The 23,219-nt window shown below is 37.8% G+C and overlaps 1 protein-coding gene across 1 annotated transcript in view; it reads right to left on the reverse strand.

Moving 5' to 3' along the window:
- The window catches only part of LCP2 (lymphocyte cytosolic protein 2 (SH2 domain containing leukocyte protein of 76kDa)), a 26,625-nt gene extending 4,183 nt beyond the window's left edge, over window positions 1–22,442 (reverse strand). Inside the window, exons 1-17 of the mRNA XM_010187166.1 lie at window positions 22,365–22,442; window positions 18,708–18,770; window positions 16,435–16,481; window positions 11,934–11,999; window positions 10,998–11,029; window positions 10,153–10,187; window positions 8,612–8,810; window positions 7,770–7,870; window positions 6,518–6,587; window positions 6,223–6,306; window positions 5,199–5,224; window positions 5,088–5,107; window positions 4,876–4,980; window positions 4,004–4,034; window positions 3,346–3,358; window positions 2,232–2,352; window positions 12–70 (exon numbers count right to left, since the gene is read on the reverse strand). Coding sequence (XP_010185468.1) covers window positions 12–70; window positions 2,232–2,352; window positions 3,346–3,358; window positions 4,004–4,034; window positions 4,876–4,980; window positions 5,088–5,107; window positions 5,199–5,224; window positions 6,223–6,306; window positions 6,518–6,587; window positions 7,770–7,870; window positions 8,612–8,810; window positions 10,153–10,187; window positions 10,998–11,029; window positions 11,934–11,999; window positions 16,435–16,481; window positions 18,708–18,770; window positions 22,365–22,442 — 1,150 coding nt within the window. The remainder of the gene's footprint in view (window positions 1–11; window positions 71–2,231; window positions 2,353–3,345; window positions 3,359–4,003; window positions 4,035–4,875; window positions 4,981–5,087; window positions 5,108–5,198; window positions 5,225–6,222; window positions 6,307–6,517; window positions 6,588–7,769; window positions 7,871–8,611; window positions 8,811–10,152; window positions 10,188–10,997; window positions 11,030–11,933; window positions 12,000–16,434; window positions 16,482–18,707; window positions 18,771–22,364) is intronic.
- Between the last annotated feature and the right edge of the window lie 777 nt (window positions 22,443–23,219).

The following is a 23,219-nucleotide window of genomic DNA, read 5'->3' on the forward strand; positions in this document are numbered from 1 at the left end:
AGGATACAAACCTAGATGTAAACGTGGTGGTAGTGAGCCACTTGACGACAAACCTTGCAGGTTTCTAGCACTGTTTAAAATAAAAAAAAAAGTAGTCAGTATAGATATGACATTGCTGTACAACATTTCTGTGCTCTAAAGAATTGATCTGGACTTTGTGCCTGTTTTATAGAATGCAGGATCCTCTTGAGCGCTATGCAGGATAAGGGTATTCACCTCTCTTTTTTTTTCCCTTCTTTTTATGTAAGTAGATCCACCATTAAGTTTCCTTGAAGCTCAGTATCTGGGAATGAGGCAGAGGGAATCAGTAATGGGCCACCGAGAGTTCTGTATTGAGATCAATGCAGAAGCAGCTTCAGCTTGTTGAGTTTTCACAGGGAATGACTACTTTATCCCCCTAAAGCAGGAAGCACAGGCAGCAGCTTGCTAAATGTTTCTTTCTGTGAGGTTCAAATTACAAAGTCATTTTTCTTGTGGCTTCTTTAACACTGTTGATGAAAATGCAGTTTCTCATCACTAATGTTGCAAACATGGATGTGGAACTACAGGAAAGAGTCCAGTGAAGGGCCACTAACAAGATAAGGGACTGGAGTACCTCACATATGAGGAAAGGCAGAAGGAGCTGCGACTGTCTAGCCTGGAAAAGAGAAGGCTCAGGAGAGACCTTGTTAATGTAAATAAATACCTGAAGGGAGAGCAAGGCTCTTTTCAGTGGTGCCCAGTGACAGGACCGGAGGCAGCAAGGTGCAAACTGAAACACAGGAGGCTCCCTCATCCATTCCATCAGGAAACACTTTTTTACTGTCAGGGCAACTGAGTGTTGGAGCAAGTTGCTGAGAAGGGTTGTGGAGTCTCTGTTCTTGGAGATATTCAAAAGCCAACTGGACATGGTGCTGGGCAGCCTGCTCTAGGTGACCCTGCTTGAGCAGGGGGATTGGACCAGATGGCTTCTACAGCTCCCTGCCAACCTCAACAATTCTGTCAGCCTGTGAGCTATGAGCTGACAGTGGCCCAGAGCTCATATTCACAGCACCATCACACTGTCACGTGCTTGTGTTTAGTTTACTTTCCCTCCTGTGTAATTTTTTGCTTTCTGTTAGAAAATCTGCAATTTTCTTTTATGGCCTGATCCCAGAACCCACATCCAAAACTGCTTAAAATGAAAAGTCCTTATCTTCAATTTTTTTATATTTTTTTTTTCTTCACCTAATTGGGAACAAACTGCCTGCACGCTTTTCCTTTACAGTTCATATTTCTCTTCTGCTTAAATGAACTGTACAAAAAGCTTTGGAATGAATATTAACTATGGTTGGCAAAACCACCCCATCATGACTTGCCTATTCATGGCAGAGAATCAGCCAAATGGGGGCCACTGCTATAGCAGAATCCAGCGATACTCTTTGAATATAAGCAGAAATGTTCATCATAGGAATCGTTTTTATTTGCATATGACCTTGACATTGCTACTGCAGTATTAGTTCTGCTTGCGTGTCAGCAGCTCCAGAGAACGGGAGGAATTAATCAAAGAGCCATTAAAAAAATACAGAGATTAGAAAATTTACTTCAGACTTAGACTCAAGGAGCCCACTCTAACTCATCAAAGGCTATGTTGGTTGCATGCTGCATCAGAAATCACAATTTAATTAATGGATCTTCCATCTGGCAAATGAAGACGTAATAATCTAATGTTTAGAAATCATAGTTGTAACAAGGTTCACAATTTTAAATAGGAGTAAAATTTAGTAAAAGGATGGCAAAATTCTTTCAGATTCAACTAAGGTTGTGGGGATTTTTTAGTTTTAAGGCGTTTAGTAGTCGCAGCTCTAGCACTTGGGATTCTAGAGTGTGCAGAATCCTTTTAAAGGACCTTTTTGACCTACATCCTGCAAAGTTTTATAAAAGATGATTCCTTCTTAAAAGGTCTTGTCATTCTTACAGATCCTGCGGGCAGGGAGAGGCGTCTCAAGAATGGAGGCACTTGTTGCCTGATGTACACTATCTGCTTTACTGAATACAGAGCTTCAATTCTATTAAGAATTCTCCTGGATAGTAGGAACAACACAAATTAGCATGTAGTGGAGGCAAGGGTATAGCCTGAAAAATAATGGGCTAATTAAAGTAGTTACCTTGTGTTTGCCTGAGAACCCTGTAGCCACGTATATGCTATTATTTGCTAAATTGCAAAGAGATTGAGATTCAAAAGGAATGACACAGCAGTGGGTGAAACAAACCTTTCTGCACCAGGCATACTGTTGGATCCTGGCTTAGGTGGAGGCTTGACAGATTTGGATGGAAATGTATTGGAGCTGTACGAGGGCAAACACAGCTGTGGCACTGGTCTTTGGGGTGCAGCTGTGGAGAAGAAGAGAGGGACACTTGAAACTGATGTGAGACATTCCTAAATGAGGTAGAATGAAGACATGCTGTCACATTGCCACATTGCGGTTAATTAGTTAAACATAATGGAGCAAACTTCTATTAAAAGTGCTTGATGTGTTAGTTACAGGTTGTAAAATCATATGGTCAACTGAGAACTTTAGAATTAAAAATAAACTGGAACAGGCTTTAACGGTAGTAGAGCTGATGGTGGTAGGAAACCATGTGTTCTCTATTACATTGCTTCTGAGTAGTGTATTTGAGGTTACCTTTTTGAACTTCATTCCTTTGTGAGATTTATCCCATATCATCATCATCAGTAGCATAAAAGAAAATATTTTCTTTCTTCAGTGTCCCCAGACTTCAACTGCTGGCGAGGGGAACAGCTTAACTGTGCTTTGCGCAGCTTCAATAGCCCTGTACTTTATGGAGTCTTAGAGGCAGTGATAATTTGTGGAGACTTGGCCAAAGGTTCTACTTCTCTTACAGTGTCACTTTACCAACTTACTTAATTTAAGGAACCAGGATTCTGAAGTAATTTATAAGTACTGTTACTATGTGAAACAAGTTCTGCTTCTGTTCTTTAGAGTAAAGAACATTACACAGAAGACTAGTACCAGCAGGGTCTGGTTGAAAGCTGGGAGGATACCAGGTTTACATGCCTAGCTGTTAGATGCTCTGTGCAGATTGCATATAACTAAAACGTAATGTGTTTCAAAATAAGAAATCCTGCTGTCTTGTAACTGGGTGACTGTAGGAAGCTATTAGGTACTGATTTCCTGTGTTTTGTTGCTTTGATACATGAGTCTGCATGAGGTACATTGTAAGCATTCTACGACCTGTCAAGATACCACCTGACTTTTTGAAATGGCTCTAAAGAAACAACTCTGAGAACGTATTGGTTTATTTTTTTTAGAACTAAGACAAAGGCAGACTTCGAGGTTTAAAAATCACTGTAGAAATACTTACTGTCTTCTTCTTCCTGGGGAGTCAAAAGAGAGCAAGCATTAGCAACTTATAGCACAGTTCTTAGGAATATTTTACAAAACAAAAACGTGGAAGTTGGTGAATTTTGAGTATACAAGGACTTTAATATCTATATTGTCACTTTCATCTACAATGCTGGGATTTTTGTCTTCATGCAACGCTAAATAATTTTTAAAGTTCCTGTGTTAAGGTGCAGCTGTTATTTACAAATAAGGTAGATGTCTCATAATGGATCTTGACCCAAAGTAGTCAGAAACTCTCAGAAGATGTAAACTTCCCTCATTCCTTCAGTAAGTGTAGGCTCTCAGCATTATCTGAAAGTGAAATCCTTAGGTCAGCTTAAGCTGAAAAAGACCTCCAAAAACTGAAACCCAGTGTAAGCAAAATCACTTCTCCCATGTCATAAAAAAATTCTGGCCTCATTCGTCCTGTTATCTAAGATGAAGCACTTGGGGAATAAACTGAGGTTGACATAGAAGAACTATTTAAAAAGAAACCATGTGCTATGAAAGATCATTAGTGTTCATTATGACTGATAAAAGAAACAAGTTTACCTGTTCCAGAATTACTAGTTTATACAGGTACTTCATTTTATTGTAGCCCCTATACCTTTAAATATTTGCTTTGAGTCTAAACTTACTTCGGTTTTTTTGTGTGATGACCAACCCTGCCTGAAATGAAACAGAAAAAAAACCAAAACGTGAATCATAGATGGAATATTACATATTCACTTTGTGTGCATTAGGCCATATTTTCAACTGAGACATGAATTTATAGGAAGTTTTACAGACCCAATGAATGCAGAAACATTTTTTTCCTCATAGAAATATCGAAGATTCCAATTTTCAGCCATAATTTAAGACATTATGCTAGTCCTTAGCCCATCTTGATTATATCAACAAGGAAATTGATTAATTAATCATAAGGTTAGCGCTTAAAACAAGTTTTCACAATGATGAAACATTGCAACACTGCTAGAGCACATGATAAGCCTTCCAGTCTTTGTTTCTCTGCTAAATCATCCTGGCTGATTAGCAAATCTTGATTAATTTCTTATTTTGTTTTAAGATCAGCTACACTGTTCAGCCCATAAGTTATCTAGAAAACGCTAGAGAACGATCTAGTTCTGCTAAAGAATGCTATTTGCTATTACTGAGTTTTGCAGACTATAAAATCAATGGTTAACATCCTGAAAAAATGCCCAGCAATAGGAGTCATGACAGAATATTCCCTACAGCAAGAACTTGATCTGGTGGAAAAACGTGGATCATATTATTTCTTTGCACAACTTTGTGAGTCATAATGGCTGCTTGAGATACAACTGGAGAGAGACCTTTTTTTGCATTCACACTTTTCTGTAGCTTACAGCACATCCCCTGCATATTCATAAAGCAAAACGCTGATATCTGCAGACACTACCAGCAGTAAATTATACTATGCTGTGTTGCTTATCTGTATTTTTGTTAAATTTAATCTATACTTTCATTAAATTTCAATAAAATGAACACTTACTTTACAGGGGTTGGCTTTCTTAGAGGAGCTGGATTGCCTCTTTCATATCTGTCGCTTGGTGGGACAGGAGGTTTTGGCATCATTGCTAGTTGTTCCCCCAGGTATCTAAAGCAGGAGCAAGATGATGAATTAAAGGCAAAAAAACTGCTTACTATGAGATAGCTGGGTAATAGTGGCATTGAAAGTCTCATTTCCAGAGGCAAAATTCTTACCTTAGCTGGGTAGTCAGAGGCTGTAAAACAACAAGGAATAGTTAGGAGAATGTGTAAGTGTATCAAAATACGTGAAAAACATCAATAAGCACCAAAGAAAAAAGACCTTACCTTTTCAGGCAAGCCTGGCTTCCTCCCTGAAAATAGTAAAAGTTTACATTTAGAAAAAAAAAAATTAAAATATTTAATTCAACTTTTTGTGAAAAAACAAGTTTTGACTATCAGGGAAAGTTAGGTTTGCAGATTGAAGCACTTGGCCTCCTGAGATGTAAGCCAGAAAAAAATATTTTGGATTTGCAAGAGATTGGAAAATTGCAGTATCTTATTAAAGGAAAATTTAAACATTTTCAAAGTGGCATGTTTTACATCATGTTTTCTTTGATCAAACATTGAATTACTGGATACTTTCATGTCACTAGGTACCAGATGAAAGTGTTTAGACAATGAATAAAAATCACAAATTAGTCTCTTTAGATTCCCTATAAAATACAGTTTTCAAGTCTAAAACAAATGTCATTTTTTTTCCTGTGTTTTTTCAGTTCTCAGCATTCTTTTAAGTCTGGTTGCCAAATTACTTCTTCACTGTGAGGGTGGTGAGACACTGGCACAGGCTGCCCAGGGAAGTTGTGGATGCCCCCTCCTGGAAGTGTCCAAGGCCAGGTTGGACGGGGCCTGGAGCAGCCTGGGCTGGTGGAGGTGTCCCTGCCCATGGCAGGGGTTGGACTGGGCGAGCTTTGAGGTCCCTTCCAACCCAAACCATTCTGTGATTCTATGATTACGTATAGTAGTGTATGCAGAGTTTCATCAGTTTTGTATGCAAAAGTTATTTCCTGTTTTAACCTACTAAATATTCCCTTGTACATTCATTTAAATGTTACATCAAACCTTTACTGCACAGGGATCTCAATATATTTCTGTTGAACTACTCCTGATCTAGTGTTGCTACCTTCTAGATTCAATATCTCTCACTTTATAAGTAATAGTCACATTATTTATTCATAACCAGATCACCTTATATGTGATTGGATTACGGTATGTCTAGATGAGCCTTGCTCTTTTGCATGAATGATATTCAAACTGATAATTTTGAATAATTAAAAAACACCCACTGCTATTAGCATAAGCACATACTGACCTGGTACTGGGCTTTCTCTTTCAAATGGTGGAGCAAGGCGATCCAGTGAGGGTTTTGTGCTTCTATCTATAGAAGGAGCAGGGGCTAAACACAAAAGCCGTGTAAGATAATTTGCTGGTATAGGTCAGTATACCTTTATATTGCATAGCTGTGAACTGCTGTTAGCTCTTAGAATAACAAGTGAGGCATCTGTATAACTAGTAGAAGAGAGTGGAACTGAGGAGACACAGGCAAAAGTGAAGTGCTGTATAGCCTGTGAGAAAAGCTTTACAAAGAGAACACCGTCTGCACTTACGTTTCAAAGGCTTGATATTTCTGTCTCTACTCAAGTCGTTGTTGCTTGGTGGAGGAGGAAAAGCCGGCAGCTGAAACAAATATTTTACATGTGGTTAAAGTGTGTCTTCATCCTTCTGTTTTAGTTTTAGTGTATTAACGCCACCACACCACATCTGCTGATCTTTGTCTCTACTACAGCACAAGGAATAGGTCTCTGCTCAGTGCAGGAAGGATGGGAGCCATTAATGCTCCTGAGGGATTCTTTTAGATGCAGAATTGCCTCCATCTGTTTCGCCTCACAAGGAATACACCGGTGGGATCTTTGGGGAGAGCATAAGTGTTGTAAAAGAAAAGAAACAGGAGCTTCAACAATGCTGTTTTATCTTTGCCCCTTCAATGCAGCAGGTGTTAGTTTTGAAAACTGGTATTGAAATTAGTGGATGTAAATTTGAAGTTGAGAAATATGAGGTCTGTGTTACTGACTGTTGCTGACTGAGGCAGGAGGAGAAAGGGATGCTCTTTGTTACTTGGAGAGCTGGGGTCAAACAGCATTGTGTTGTCAGCAGCTGCAGAAGATGTCTGCATCTAAACCTAGATTTCTCCAGACAAATACCTTTCAATATTTATTCTTACTCCAAAAAACAATAAAACAGCAATTTAGGACAGCAGTCTTGAGAACTCATGACACATAAGAATCCGCTGTGTTCTATTTACATGAACTATGACACTGGGTCAGACCAAAAGCCCTCTATGATATCCTAAAATTACCTTTACATGGGCAGGTCTAGGGTACATCTGTTCTGGTATACAGTGAACCTATAGTGGCAGTTGCAAACTGCACAATAGCTTTCAGTTTTGAAGTGTTCACAGGACCAAAAAAAAGGAAAAAAATCTGGGTCATCAGGGTTCTCATTATACAGTCCCTTATTATTTTATGTGGTCTTAATTCAATTGGACAGTTGGTAGAACTATAGCTTGGAAAAACTTGGCCTTTTTTCTTTTTAAAAATATCATTAAGGAAACAAAAAGGGATCTGTTACAATTCTATAATTTATATGGGAGAGGCATTCACAGCTGGGCACAAATTTGCAGTGTAAGAAACAGCCAAGTAATGTCAGATAATATGTTTGTCTCATCAGATTTAATTGTTCCATGAAAAGTGGCCACCTTGTAACAAAGTTCAGATCTATTTTGATGGCTGAAAATCTTTCTTGGACTTCTAAGAAGGTACTGGCAAAGGAAATAGATGACATATGAAGAAAGAAACATACAGAAGCACTTCTTCCCCCAAATGAGGCTGGTACTGGGGATGGGCCAGGTCGCTGGGGTGGTACTGGAGGCTGATGTGATGATCTGGTTGTTGGAGGTCTGTCTAAAGAAAACAAAAATCCCAAACTAAACAACTACATAAAGAGTTTGGTTATTTTATTCTCATTAGATCTTTATGAAAAAAGAGCTCTTGCAATAGCCTGCATACTTAAGTTAACATCATGAAGACATTGTTTTAGTATATAATGGACAGTTGCTTTATGATCAGTGTTGTTTTGGCAGTTACAGGCTCGTTCATCCCTTTGGTGGTGAGGTGACTGCATCTGCCAGTCTGTTGGCCCACAGTTTATTTTCATTCACTGCGGGGCAGTGACTGTGAAACACCAGCCAGTCGAAATGGCAGTGCTGTGCTCCTGTATTTGCCTTCATTGCTGCAGGCTGCTGATAACCAGTCATAAAAACATGACAGGCAGTGAGAGCTGATCTCTTTTCCTAATTTTCACAAGTTTTTTTGCCACCATTGTGACCACTTACTCTGTTCAAGGTTGCACTGCTAAAGCTAATACAGTATGCACGTATGTTTAACTTCACACAGATTCAAACCAAGGCCAAATAATACAAACATCAAACAAAAGTAATCTTTAATCCCACAGAGCTTGTCTGAAGTAGAAAATTTAGCTTTAAAGGTCACAAAGCCTTCAACATGCAGTAAAGTCTGTGTCACTAAACCATGACTTCAAGGATAAACCTTCTATATTCCATTACCAGCCACGTAAAATGTGGCTGATAATGTGTGAAAATATCATTTACAATTTATTAGTAACACTTAATTTTTAGAAATTACCTATATAATCTGTGTTGTTTGTAAGTGACTTGGCAGGAAATATGACACTATGGTGCGCTTCATCGTTATTGGATGGAGGTGGCTCATAGCCATCACTGTCATGTTCTGCTTCCTCAGGTTCTTCTGTTGGTGATTCATAGTCAGCCTCATCTTCCTTTTCCTGGTCATCATCAGGGCTTTCATAGTCATCATCTTCATCCTGTCAAATGTACATAAAAGGTGGAAGCCGTAACAGGATATTAAACACGGCAGTGCAATCTCCTTGTCACCTTTCACTGTGGTATTTTTCTCTCTGGAGAATATCAAGTTTTTACAACCAGTTTGAGTGAAAAAATTCTCTGTTGAGAAAAAATAGGGAAAGGAGGCAGCGTTTTATTATAGCATACAGCTTAAGAAAGGAAATGAGCATAATTTTATAACAGCAACTGCAGTGGAAGGTTAAGATAAGGTGATAGCTTATTGAAACGCACAGTGCCTTTGTTTTAGGTAACAAGGCACTAGCAAACAATTCGGTGCTTCCTAGAAATACATTGGAGCAGCAGTTGATGCCTGTTCATTCCCACTTAATAGCTTGTCCTCTACAACCTGCAACTATTTAAAAATGCTTCAGAAAAAATGAGGGCTTTGATATGGGTCTTGGTGTCCCCCGCTGACCAGAACCAAAGCAGCTTCATCCAATTTGCAGGCCCTAGTAAGATCACAGTGTAAATACAGCAGCGGTCATTGCATACATCTTCTGTGCAATCTGCCAAGGCTTACAAGAAAAGTAACAGTCAATTTGTCATTGGTGTCTTGGCTGAAAGTTCCACACTAGCTCTGTATTGACGTAGAGCCCAGCTGCTCTATGGGTGCTTATTTCTACCTTTTGTGCTCCTAAAATAGCAGCAAATCTCTTGCAAATTTAGTAGCAAGTGGGTTTTAAAAATCCCTTTCCATTTTTTGCAGAAAACCCCAAACCATTGACACTGATCAATGTAAGAGATCTTCATAAACTATCGGTCAGTTTATTCATTTAGCTAGCTGAGTTGTGCATGCTTCATCTAATGACGTTTACCTATGCATTTTCTATGCCAAAAGGCAAAAAAAGGAAATCTTGCAGTCTAGTTGACTTCAAAAAATTACATTCTTCAACAAAACAACTCTAGAAAATAAATAATGGCAAGAATTTGCCATTGAATAACATAGCAACCTTTCCTTTACTAGCCACGACTTTTAAGAGCTTTAAATAGGTACATAAAATTCAGCTAAGGTTCTCGGGAGACCTGGTCCTAGGCTGGGAGCTTCTTCTTGAGCCAGTGGTATAGGACTGCCATTCTGAACCTCTGCCTTGCATTACTGGGGAAGACCCTTTTCTCAGTGAAGAAATTTGTGTGCAGCTACTCCAACCGTTCATGGTCCTGCTTCTCTCTCTTCTCATGCTAACACTCCCTGCCATTGCTCACTCCATCTGTGCTGCCCAAAGTAGATAATGCAAGAAATGATAGACCTTATAGACAAGGTAACCCACCCCCCCAGTCAGTTTTGGTAATCTCGATACTCACAAATGAAGACCAGCCACCATCTTCTTGATTGTATCCTGCATAAAGAAGCATAACCACAGGCTTCTTAGCATGTCCAACTTTAAACTATCAAGATGTAACTCGACAAGAAGGACACAACAAATTCAGATCAGTTCTGAACCACAATACTATGTAAAGGGAACAAAGTAGGTTTTTCAAAGGCAGACAGGCGTTCATGGAAGGTACTTTAACATTCTGATTCATAACTAAGAGTATAGCTATCCTTGTATGGGAAGACTTCTCTTCTGTCACTTCAAGTTTGTCCTACACTTCTAGTTTTAGATATAATTTGAAGTAGAACGCTTTCAGAATGAGCACAGACAATGGATCTCTTTCTTTAATACTATCTTAGCTTTCATATCAAAAAGTTTTTTATTTCAGTAGGACTGGAGGCACATGACAGCTTATAGAAGTTTTAAGTGCTCGTGGCCTATTAATAAAATGAAATAAAAATTCCGAACACAGAAGACATCTAGAAGCTTACTCCTCTAATATAGGGTGCTGCTAGGAGTAGGGCAGGGGGCAGAGATTTTGGAAGAGAAATACATAGGCACCGATGCCACGTTAAAGAAAGGTGGTTTAGGGATGCTTACGTAAATGCTCTTGCTTTCACCATCTTCTCTATTTAAAAACATTTTTTCCTACTTGTTCTCCTGCAACTACACTTTATTCTTTCTGCAACTTCTTTGTGGTCTCATCTTTTCCTGTTTGTTGTTTTGGGTTCTGTACCACCCCCACAGCCCACATTTACTCTGCTCCCCAAGAATTAATTTGGCTTTTTTTAAACACTTTTTGTTGTTGGAGAGTATCTGCCAGTAGACACATACCTGGATTTTCAGGACATTTCTGTGTCTGGCCCCTACAACAAAGACACAAACAAATAAATTCCTTCTGTTTGCAATTCTTAAATGTTTGAAGCATACTAAAATCTACTGTGAATAAAGGTAATGGTTAGCTTTAACAGTAGAATGTTTACATAGATGAGTTTAACTCTGCCCAAAATGCCAAAACCGCATTACTTCATGTTCCACAGCAGATCCCAATGTAAGCTAAACTGTCTTGAAAAAAACTGAAGTCAGTGAGGCTGAGTGTTTAGGACAAAGGGGACTCTGTAAATGAATTTACCAGAGGCTCCAGTTCTGAAAACAGAAACCTCCTTTACTGATTCCATTCAAGCTGCTGAAAGCCAAGTTCATAAATATTTCTGGTGCTGATAAATATTTTTATGGATTTCAATTCTAGTTTTGAACTCCAGTTAACACAAAAGTGTAAAATCGTGTTATCAGATGATGTAAGACCATGTTATGTAGACTAGACTTAATTTTCATTGTATATGAACATAAATTGTTCTCCTCATGCAATGTTCTTGCAATTTTTACTTTTTCTACTGCCAGAATTTTATATTCAATGATAAGTCATAAAGTATTAAAACTGTAACGATGTATAGGTCTGTGAAATGCACTAATGATGATTTATTAATGCAATAATGTATGCCTGGGCTTTATAGCATTCCTAAAGATTAATTTACTCAGGTGGAAAATTGTATGAAATCTGTATGTTTCTTGGTTCCAGACAGAAGTATCTAGGGTGTTCAGTGGCTCAGGCTTTGCTATTCTTAACAGCTAACAGTAACAAAACAGAGGTTTATTTTATATATTTTCCAGGCTGTTCCTCTGACCCAGGTATTATTGATCAAATAGATAACAATCCAGAAAAGACATATCTGAAAGCTTTCAAAATGAAAGCTGAATTGTTTTACTTACCATTTCGGGAGGAAAGATAGCCGTCCTTCATTTCTGTTTATTTCTTGACTTAATTTACTTACAATTCTATTTAAAAGAAACACAGAAAAAATAGTTTTAAAAAAGCTACTTGAAACTTTTCAACAGTCATTTTCTTAGCTGTTTTCCCTCAATATTTACTAAATTAAACCTGGTAATTCAAAATTTTTGTTAACTATGTGGTAAGAATGTTGAATTTATCATGTTATTGCAAAGTTGCACTAGAGCATGTCCAACTGAAAACTATTGTCACATAGATAAAAACCCATATTGTTGGATCAAGTTTAAAATTAAACATTAAACCCAGCAAGCCTTCGAAGACATCACGCGCTAGAACACTGCTTTAAATAATGGTGATTGCAATTGTATTATTTTGCATGGAAAAAGCAGTTCAGGAAACAGCTTCTTCCAAGTTGATGGTTGCAAAAGCAGAGATAAAGTGTACCCTGTGTGTGCACTCTGTTCTTTTTGTCTCCTCTGCCCCCAGGGTAGGCCTAACGCAGAATCGCTACTCCAGTAATGAAGGTGAAAAGGGTGATTTAGTTCCAGTTATAACGCATTTGCAGAGGAGGACAGAAATACTCGTGGACCTTATGAAGACTATAGCTTTAGGTCTGGAGAGATTTTTCCAAGTTGACGTGTTTGTCATTGCTCACACGTAGTTTGTATGTAGCAGTAAGGTGAGTAACAAACAAGGAGAAAACAACCTTGAGTAAAATTTCAGTCAGGAGCATGTATTTATGCTGCTAATATTGCTGGCATCTGTAGCCAGCACAGACACCTGGGAGTGAGAGGTTTTATATTTACTGACTCCCTGAGAAGAACTCTGAGGTTACAGGACAGTCATTACTGAGATGAACAGAGTTACATACACTGAGAGCAACAGAATTCTGCTCTGCTGGTAATGGAGTTTGCCTCTATGATTATTTTGTTTCAAAGAAAGCTTATGATCAGTCACAGCCTAATTCTTAGTTCTCATTATTTCTTTTTGAAGAACATCCCACTGAGAAAGTCCTGTGACAACCAAAGCAAATTGGTTCCATACATCTGGTTAATAATATCCTATATTACTTCTAGCTTGTATTATTTATGTCTATCAGAGACATTAATTGCGGAAATAAAAGTATGAAAAAAAAATCAGGAACTCAACATGGATGTTTACCTCAGCTTCTAAATTCTGTAAAGTCTGAGCTTTATGATGTGTCAGTGCGGCATTCTTTTCCATACATCTTAGAACTGCTCAATCAAAATTTATATCAGCATTGTAAAATCCTTTTTATTTATGGCCAGGCAGTTACCACTGTATTTTGTTTTTCTTCTTCTTTCATGTCTTTTTCTGCTACTCAGCAATAATAATCCCCTACTTTTTTTCCAGATGACCTCATTTGTGCATCTCTTTCATGTCTAACTGCTTTTCTGAGCTGGGACTTGAGGAAGACAAGCTTTCAAGTAATCTAATATTTTAAAAAGCCAGCAAAACCTTAGGATTTTTTTAAATCTTGAACCATGCAAAAAATATTTCTCTTATGTTAACTATCTCTTTTCTTGCCCTTTCTTCTTTCCTAATACTTACCTTCCTGCAGTTCAGATTAAAAGATACATTCAAGGCATAGGGTTGCTGTGTTTGATTATGGAAAGTGCTATGGGGCCAAATCAGGCTGCCAGCAAGTATCAGAGAAAAAGCTGTCTGAAAAGGATGAAGTTGAGTAATTTGAAGTTAAGGATATGTACTCAGGAACCCAAGTATGAAAACTGAAAGGCAGAGGAAGAATATTTTTTAGTTTTTCATTTTTAAGACAGTACTTCGCAATTTCCTGTTTTGCAGCAAATATTGTCATACTTGTCTCTTTTGAAATAAGCACATGCAAAAATGTTAATAATTTAAGAAGGATTACAGCTGTCTAAATCTGACATTGCTACCCAAGCAAATTGTATAAAGCAAGAAAAAAGCCAAGTTATAGACATAGCACTCCTCTTGCTCTTCTTCTTTCCCATGCAGTCAATGCTCTTCTGCACATGCAATTTCCTTCTGCTGTAGGTGATAAGGAAGTTGCTGTGTAAATAATAAATTTAATGTGAAACATCAGGAAACGTTCTGGGGTGAACAGTGCTGTGCACTGCGGATAATAGCGCTTCAGTTGAGAAATGGATTATGGAAGTTGTGTGTGGGTTATGTTTTAGAAGAGGTAAAGGAAGGATCTTTTGTGATATGTGTTTCTTTTCAGCTAAAGAAGTAAAATTAAGATCACTGGTTTTAGAGCTAATAATTGTTTTAGTTCAGACTTCCATGGGTATGAATGAGACCTGAGGGTTTGGAAGCTTTCTGGACTAAACATGGGTTGGCTGCTATAAGGATTTACATCAACTGTTTTTTCAGGAAAAAAAAAAAAGGAAAAAGTTGCTCATCTTGCTGCCAAAAAAATAAAAATTCGCTGCTTAAAAGACAGTGTGTAATCTTTACTTCAAGTTTATTTAAAATGTTTCAAACCAATGGCTCAGAGAGGTTATTAGATGAAAGTACAGTTTAGAATAGTAACACTTTACAAGCAACGTTATTGCAGAAGATCGGTGCACTGAGCAGCTGAGTCTGTGAGGAAGGAAGTACCAAAACCACACTGCTTTCTGAGTTGTGGGAGTGGATGTTAGGAGAGGATAAGGCGACAGCACTTGCAGAAAATGTTACTCAGACTTCTCTTTCTACCTCCTCCACCAGAAGCATAGCTTAAAACTGGCAGGAAGTAAAAAAAACAACCCCAAAACCAACAACCCACACAACCAACCCCTACAGCAGTACTCCAAAACTGACTTTTGTTCGCTTAACTGCAGATAGTGTTGTCATGAGTAGAATCCATCTACTTGCATTGAGATAAAGGACTTCAGATGGGTGAAAGAGATGGAAGGCAAAGTCCCCCAGAGCCAGGAAGCTGCACAGTTGCATACTGAACATTGTCAGGAGCATAGTTTGTGATGAACTCTTTGGTTTGGCCTTTGAAAAAAGTCTGCCGGGCAGATGCAATACTGTTACGTTGGCTTCAAAGCTGACTGAGTGTCTGTTATGTGCTAAACCTTTCAACCACCTTTAGCATCCCATCTGAGAGAGCATGTGTACGCATGCATCCACCTCTACCCAGAGCATACCCTTTTAAAAGAGAACGGCATTGTGGATTTCTTAATTTTTAAGTTTGCACTTTAGCTCTCCTGAAAGTAGTACGACTTTCAGACTGTGCCACGTCTGTAGGCTCTGAATGTGTCCCATTCAGAACTCAGCACACTTACCATGTTTGAACTGGAAGATGCAATTATGTGCTTTAGTGCAATGATGCTCTTTTTATTACTGGAAATTTTCACAAGCGAAAGGATTAAAAAAAAATAATTAAGAAGTTGCTACAGGACGTGCCATAAGTTTTCTGACCAAGGTTGAAAATTTCTAATCTCAGCTTTGCTAACAACCTGCCACTGAAGATTGCCAAAGGGATCAACACCCTGTATTAGCACCTTGACTTACTGAAAACTTGGAAATGTCTTATCTCAAGACAGTAAACAATAAGAGTGGCAAAGACTAACTTCAGTGTTTAGATCATGGTTCAGATATTGACCAGAAAAGGTGAAGCAGAATGTATCTCCTGTAGCAAAATCAAGATATGCATAAAGGGAGTGAGTCTGGAACTGAGACATGAGCAGCAGCCACGTTGGAGCAATGTGAGATCCTTTTTTGTTTTCCTCCTTCCGTTGCTTAGAAGACCATGAAGAGCTCCATGTGTCTCATGGCTAGGAACATTCTAACTTTCAGCTTAAATGTGTTCCAGAGAACTCACAACAAAATGAAATCCTTTGTTTTTCACCATGAAATATTAGAAGAAGGTAATTTCTCTGTTACTCAGTATTGATTTAATGAGATTATTGTTCTTCATTTAGTAACTTCTATGAAATTATGAAAGCTATTTGGATAAATTAAAAACTCCTTCAAGGCCTAATCCACAGGAGCTAAGGAAAACTATTCAACACTGAATCAAATGTTCCAGACTGATTTATCTTTAATGCCTATCTAAAGGAAAAGCACATGATGAAAGTTACTTGAATTCCTCATCTGTTGTGTACATGCCTGCCATTTTTTTCCTTTGAGTTAAAGTTAACATTTAAGCATTTAAATCATACTTTGAAGGTAATACTTGCGAAAAAGTTTGACCTTTCTGTAGCTGCTCTCAGTCAAAGAATTTATGGATAAGTTCTTTTGAACATTCCCCAGACAATTTTTTTGTCTTATAAGATATAATAAGATGTAAGATATAATATCTTATGATACTGTGCTTAAGTAGTCATGACAACACTCCCTTTATTTTGGACCATGTTTCTTTTTCTCTCACTGCAATAAACAGGTCTCAAACTAATCACTTGCATATCATTTGCCTGATATTTCCTGTGAGTTGTCACTGCAGACCACCTAAGATAATTTTTAATGTTAGATTGGTTTGGCTTTACTTACGGCACTCTGAGTTTGGGAAATTTCTGTATATCATTCTCAGACATGTTCTGAAAAGGAAACACGTGTTAGATATCACAAAATTGTTCATGGAACACCCTGTGACTTACAACAGTTTGCATATTCAAAAATGGGGCATGACTTTTCAACTGATAGGAATATAAAGTGCATAGAAAAGCAATGCAAGATAACAGCCAGCCCATCTCATGGCTCATAAAAGAAGTGAACCCATTTCCATTAGAAATCCTCTCTATATTTTTTCTGTTCTGCTGGGTGTTGTTTTTTTTACTTTATGTTGTTAGATAGGAGGTTAATAAACATCATGTGTATTTGTTCACACACAGGACTTCAACAAAATAATCACATCTAACTTCAAAGAGAAGTTTTTCTGTAGCTAGACTGTTTTAATGATAGCTTGTTAAAAAGATCTGTAAGGACAAGTAAAATCTTAAACCAACTCGTACCAGATATATTGAATCTCTTCATGTCTGCATGGTGAAATCAGGTAAAGTTGTGCATGATTGCAAAGTTTCAGGGTAAAACTGTACATTTAAAACAGAGGACCACTTGCGGGAGTAGAGTTTTGTGCTAAGAACCTTCTCTGTAACATCCCAGTATATGTGAAATCACATGTTCTAGTGGAGATGTAGCTGGAAATTTCCTTGGACTTCAGAGCAGCCTTGGCAGCCTCACAAAAATCTTTCCAGAAACTGGGATGGGGGTGGGAAGGAGAGTGAGCTTTCCTTGCAGTAGCCAGTAGATACAGAAATGTGACTTTGAAACTAGGATGCTATTCTGATGAATGACAGCTTTATTTTTGCAGGTTTACCATATAGATCTGACACTAGATACAAACCCTACAAACATTCAGTCTCAACAGTTTCTTCTCTGCTAATGTAATTTGGCAGTTTCCAATAACTTACAAACTGCATAGAGGTGTTTCTTAGAAACACCATTCATACAGAGAAGCAATTTTTTTCCAGGTTGCATTGTACTCTAGAATACTTCACTTAAAGTCTCTTTTTGTTGTTTAACAGGCGAACCTTTTTTGCGTTATACAATTGACAAGTAGGTCAAAAGCTTTAAAAAAGTCTCAGCAAATTTGAGCAGCTGCTTGCTTACTTAATAGAAAAGTATCCTTTGAATCTACTAGGATGCTTCTAAAGAAATGCTGCACTCTGAGCTATGCATTTACAGAAACACTCTGGAAATAATAACAAATTACAAAAAATCAATGAGGAATCGCACAGTTATTGCTCTTGTTATTTGTACCTCACAAACTTGAGGATTTCATAATGCTTCCAGAGCCAGAACTCCCACTCCAGACACAGATCCTTAGTGCTTGAGCTAAGGAGAATCTCTTAGGGGTTAGCAGGATGAATCCTGTGACACAGTGAATAATTTTGACCCTACCCAGTAGGAAGGGGGTGTAATATCCTGTTCCTACAAAAGGGGTTTGAAAATTTTTATGTTGCATTTCAATGAAATGTCAAAAGGTTTGATACATTAGAACAAGTAACTAAAAAATAAGACGGCTTTAGAAGAGATATGCATAAATTTCCCCACTATAATTGTACAGGTAAACAAAGTGAGTACTCTTGGGGAAACTAGAACAGGTAATATTTGGAAATAAAGGAAAAGATAAGTAAAATGAAGTAATAAAAGCCCTCACACATCCTAATGGATGTGTATTTAAGACCTGAAAATGGCAGCTATATCAGTAGAAGTTGTCAGCTTTTCTAGAGTTAAGCCAAGTTGTTGGTAAAGCCCAGAGCAATGTTGATTTAAATGCAGTGGGACCTTGCTTACTAGTTTCGATGCTCTTAAAGTTCACTGATCTTGTGTATTGATGCAGAAGAAATTTAATTTACCTAAAGGGTTATGAAATAGTGATTACACTAGAAGGCCAGGCCCAGGTCTTATTAGTGGGAGAGGACAATTAATAGATGTGAGTTTTCTGTAGTTTGTATTTCAAAACAAGCACTTCCTATAAAGGAAGAGATGAATTCAAGACAGGATTGTGGTCTTATAACTTCCCTGTCAGTTTAAAAAATACTAGAATACATGGACCTTAAACAACATGCTTGGTTTCCCAGCATTCCATCTTTAAAGGAAGATGGCTGGCTGATTTTACCAAAGGCATTTACTTCTCATATTGATACCTCAGTAACCATCTGCGAGCTGGGTACTTTGCACTGGCCAATGCAAGTTAAGGAGGAGTCAAAACAATCACTTGATGGGAATTTGACAGTAAGGAGTTTTACAACTCTACTCACCAAAAAACGTTGTCCATTTATGCTGTGCTTTCTCACAACTTTCTCACAGTCCTTATACTTTAACTGTCAAGGAAATGAACATTATTATTTCAACCTTAATTATAAGAATTAAGACTGGGACTATGGCTAGCTCTAAGTAGGTGCTTCAAGTTACCCATTTTGTATGCTAACACATAAATGGCTCATTTTGTTCTGTAAACATTGATTTTTAAGACAGAGATTCTTTAGTGGACTTGAGGATTTTCATCCATTTGGGAACATATAATTCCTCACATTTAAAAAGCACCTCACAGTTGCCTGGCATGAAGAAATATTTGGAAAATGGATAGTTGTGATTCTGACTGGGATGAACAGTTGCAGAAAACAGGAACTACAGCAAAAAACTTAGTATCTTGGAATACTGAAGCCCTGATCCCAGTCCCTGAATTCATTGTTGGGATTGAAAAGCTTCCTCTTCTTGATGGAAATGTCACTTGTTAATCATGGAAATTATCTATACTATTTGGAAAGCTTTTCCACAATATTATGTTTAACAGTACCATCTGGGACAAGGACATGCATTTTAGAAGCTGATCATTTACATAAGAAAAGAAAATTTCTGGTCCTACCAAGCAAAAATTTAACAGTAATTTGGGAGACTTAGGAAAAAAACAAAAAAAACCCCAAACAAAACAGAACAAAACAAAACAAACACAAAACCAAACCAAAACAAACCCAACCCCCCAAAAAACCAAAACAAAATAAAAAATAATTAAAAAACCCAACAAGCAAACCAAAAACCTGGCCACATTTAGCAAGACATGACTTGTATATATTTCCAGTGGGTGTCCTAAGTTGGTTCTTTTTTATTTGAACAGTAACTGCATAATGTGAGAACAGAGCTGATACCTGGCTAGAATGCATTTTTTCTGTTTCAAGTTGATCAAGTCCATACTAAAAGGAATCCACAGAGCAGACAAACAGTGACTTTTTGGAGCCTTCAAGACAGAAGAATGCTCTGGTCCTGCCTGAAACTTCAGTGAATGAAAGTGGTCCTGTGCTGCAAAGAACATCTTATGTCCTTTCTCAGTGCTATTCTATTTATTCATTTCAAGGAGTAATCTTGTAACAGTGTTATTTGAGACCAGATCCTGAAAACATATGAACAGCTGAGAGCAGTTTAAGGAGCCACCTTCAGTTACTCATATGCAGAAACAAACCTAACTCTGCTAAATATTTTAGAATAAAGATTAAGAGCCTTGTACAGAGTGTAAATACCGGTTGTTTCCAAGAGTGAATCCTGTCTTGATGTTAACAGCACAAGTCTGGATGCAGCAGTAAGCACCTACTGTACTTTGTAGTACATATAAGTATGACTGAGATCTAATCTCATTCTTAAAGTAATTGATAGAAAATGCTCTTAAGCTATTAAAAATAACCCTAGGGATAGTACAAATATTAACATACTTTTTCTAAAAAATAAAAATAAAAAACACATTTAAGTCTTTAGAAATCATTTGAAGGTTTGGGTTTCATTGGTCCTTCCTTATTTTGAATGCATGTTTTAAATTAAAATTGGCTTTAAGTTAACACACCTAGACTCATAAGTTAGAAGTTGTTTCTTTTAAGTATGAAGAATCCTTATTTGATAGAAGCTGAGGGCTTCATAAGTGCCAGGAATACATCACAGTAGCGTTACATAAATTACTGATGGGTAATGGCTGAATTTTGTTACTATGAAGGTGTAAGCTAACAACTAATTGACTAAAATCTTACCACTGCCTTGTATCAGGTGAGAGATTTGAATGTGATTGTCCTTTGAAATTCATCCCAGAATTTTCACATTTTAGGAGGAAAAAGAATTGCTTATACCTCTTGGACCTGAATCGTGGACTTTGAACATATGACTGCAGGCAGAATATATTAGTCAGGTGAAAATAAAGCAGTCCTAAGGTATAACAGTTGACTGTTTAATGATATGTGTGAGGGAAATTGCATGAGTTTATTTGGTGAGAAGATCTGGTCACTTAAAACAGTTGCCCAGAGCTGGCTGATTTAGGCTGGTATTATTGTCTTACACAGAGTTCTTAGTTGACTTTAAGCAGCTTTTGCCCTGATTCACCTCCCCAAAAGTGGAATGCCAAGGTTATATCTATCCTGGGGTTTATCTAGATCAAAAACTCAAAAATTAATGTAACAAGGCCTGTTCAGTTATGATAGAACTTACAGTTAATCCTTTTGTCACAGTTAAGAATTTCATTATTAACTCTTTCAGAAAGCCATTTCCCTTGTTAGTCTCTTGGAAATGGTGATCCAAGCCATCATGCACCAGTGGTGTAATGTGTTTCCATATTTGTCTGAAGTTGTCTGTTGATAATGATCTCATCTGTTCCATCTCCAATTCGTTGTTTCACTTTCCTGTGCCACTAACTCTGCACTCTAAAATCAGAGGTTTGCATGTAGTTGGCAGTTTCACTTCTCTGGAGATTTGGTAGACACAGACTTTGTGTTTGATCTGCTAGTCATTATTAACTAGTTTTGCATTCTAGTATCAAACTCGCCTCAAGTCCCCAAAGAAACCTCTCATAAAGATACAGGAGCCATTGAAACAATACATTTTGCATTATATCAAAATGAAGCCCAAACTGTTCCAGGTGTTACAAGCCTAGCCTGACAGCTCACCTGAAAATTAACCTGCTATGCTGGCCGTGCTTGAAAGTCTCCCCAGATCTTCTGATTGATCTGAATGTTAAATTCCAGGCTGACAGTTCTCCTTTTTGGGAGGAACATAATCAGTTGCAAGGGAGAGGGGGCAGGCACTCTCTCTGATGTGGATTTAAAAATGAGCAATTTACAGAGAACTCAGAGAAATGAAATTTCAGCTAAATTGAGTTAAATTCAGTTAAATTTCAGTTACACATTCAATTACAAAGGTGTCAGCATTGCTGTGCAGAGGGTATATATTGGCAGTGAATGCCTTCATTGCCTTTCAAAGTATTTCTTCAGTGTGGAAATGCCTCTGCATTGCAAAATGAAATTTTTAGATTCTTACCAGTGAAAAAGATGTCAAAAGAAACAGGAGTTCCTAGCTACTCAGAGAAGATAACGCTTGAAAAAGTAACAGTGACAGGAAAGAAGGGGTAGCTAGTAATCTTGAGCCACGACCTTTACCCAAGAAGTTTTAGAACAGGGAAGTCAAACCAAAAGACAAAAGGCCTGAAAAAACTAGCAGTCTGTGTATCCACAACCGTTAAGTTCCTGGCTGGGTTCTCATGGTTGTGATTAGCAAAAACATTCAGAGGCTTATTTGTGAACACCGAGGAATTTGAAAAAAAAAAAAAAATCTCTTTTGAAAATCATTGAGGATGACCCAGACAGCTTGCAGTCTTCACACGTTACAGTCTGTCGTCTACAGCTTTTAATATATGTTATATCGACAATTGTTGTAGTAAAGGGTACATTTTCTCTGAAAAACAATGAGTTTCTCTTATACCAAATACTTTCAAGATTCATGTGTAGATTTCACTGGCCAGTTTAGCTCAGTTTCTTAATTGTCAGTGCTCTGCTTTTAGTTTTGCAGCAAGCTTTGCCCATTATAAAAATACGTAAATTTAGCACAAACACTGTTAGAGTAGCTTGTTTCTTCATCATACAAAGATGAAAACCAGTTGAACTTACCGTCCTAAAATATTCTGCTAAGTCATCTGGGTTCCATGTAACCACTTCTGAACGGTAGGGAATGTTTTTCAAATCCATTGTAAGTTTTCTCCTCTCAGCAGTTAGAGAACGTTCATAGCAGTACCATCAACAAAACAGCCATATATTCCTGTGTGTGACCACCTTCGGCGTGCCCAGTAATTCCTTGCTTAGTACCCAGCTTCTGTTTAAGTCTTGCTTTTTTTAATTCAGAACTACGTTGTTAGGACATCCAAGAGAGATACTGCTTCCTCTAATACAAAATGCTCTCTTCTCAGAAAACTTGTCAGCTAGTCAGCCTTACCACTTCCTTTGTCTGAATATAAATAAGTAAACAAGGAAGCAATGCAAAGCGTTGAAGATGTTCTGCCTGCTACATATAAGTAAGCTCCTATGGACCCTATTTGGTTGTAATTGCATGCATAAATATTTGCATGTTTGCACATTATTTACAGTATAAAAATACAGGCATATTTCCTGCAGAGACATTGGTTGCTGCTTCTGTGCAAGTCTAGCCCAGATAAGCCCTCAGCCCCTCCCAGACAAGATGTTCACTTAAGAGAAACTCCTTCAGCTTACCTCACTCCCTGAAGTGTCATACTGGCTTTCCCTGATGTGCACAAGAAAAGGTTATGTGAGTTGAACACAAGGAGGTATGTGTGAATCAGGGATGGAATTACAGTCAGCATTCCTTCAAATAAGGAATTATTATCTCTCACCAAAACGAAAGAATGGACAAGCTTAGATGAAAAAGTATTACACTGTCATTGTTTCAGTGTTCCATTTTCCAGCTACCTCTAATGAGGACTTTTGGGCCTGAACCATAATATTACCACA

The sequence above is a fragment of the Mesitornis unicolor genome, unplaced genomic scaffold (assembly GCF_000695765.1).
Source record: "Mesitornis unicolor isolate BGI_N332 unplaced genomic scaffold, ASM69576v1 scaffold43696, whole genome shotgun sequence".
Classification (NCBI taxonomy): Eukaryota; Metazoa; Chordata; class Aves; order Mesitornithiformes; family Mesitornithidae; genus Mesitornis; species Mesitornis unicolor.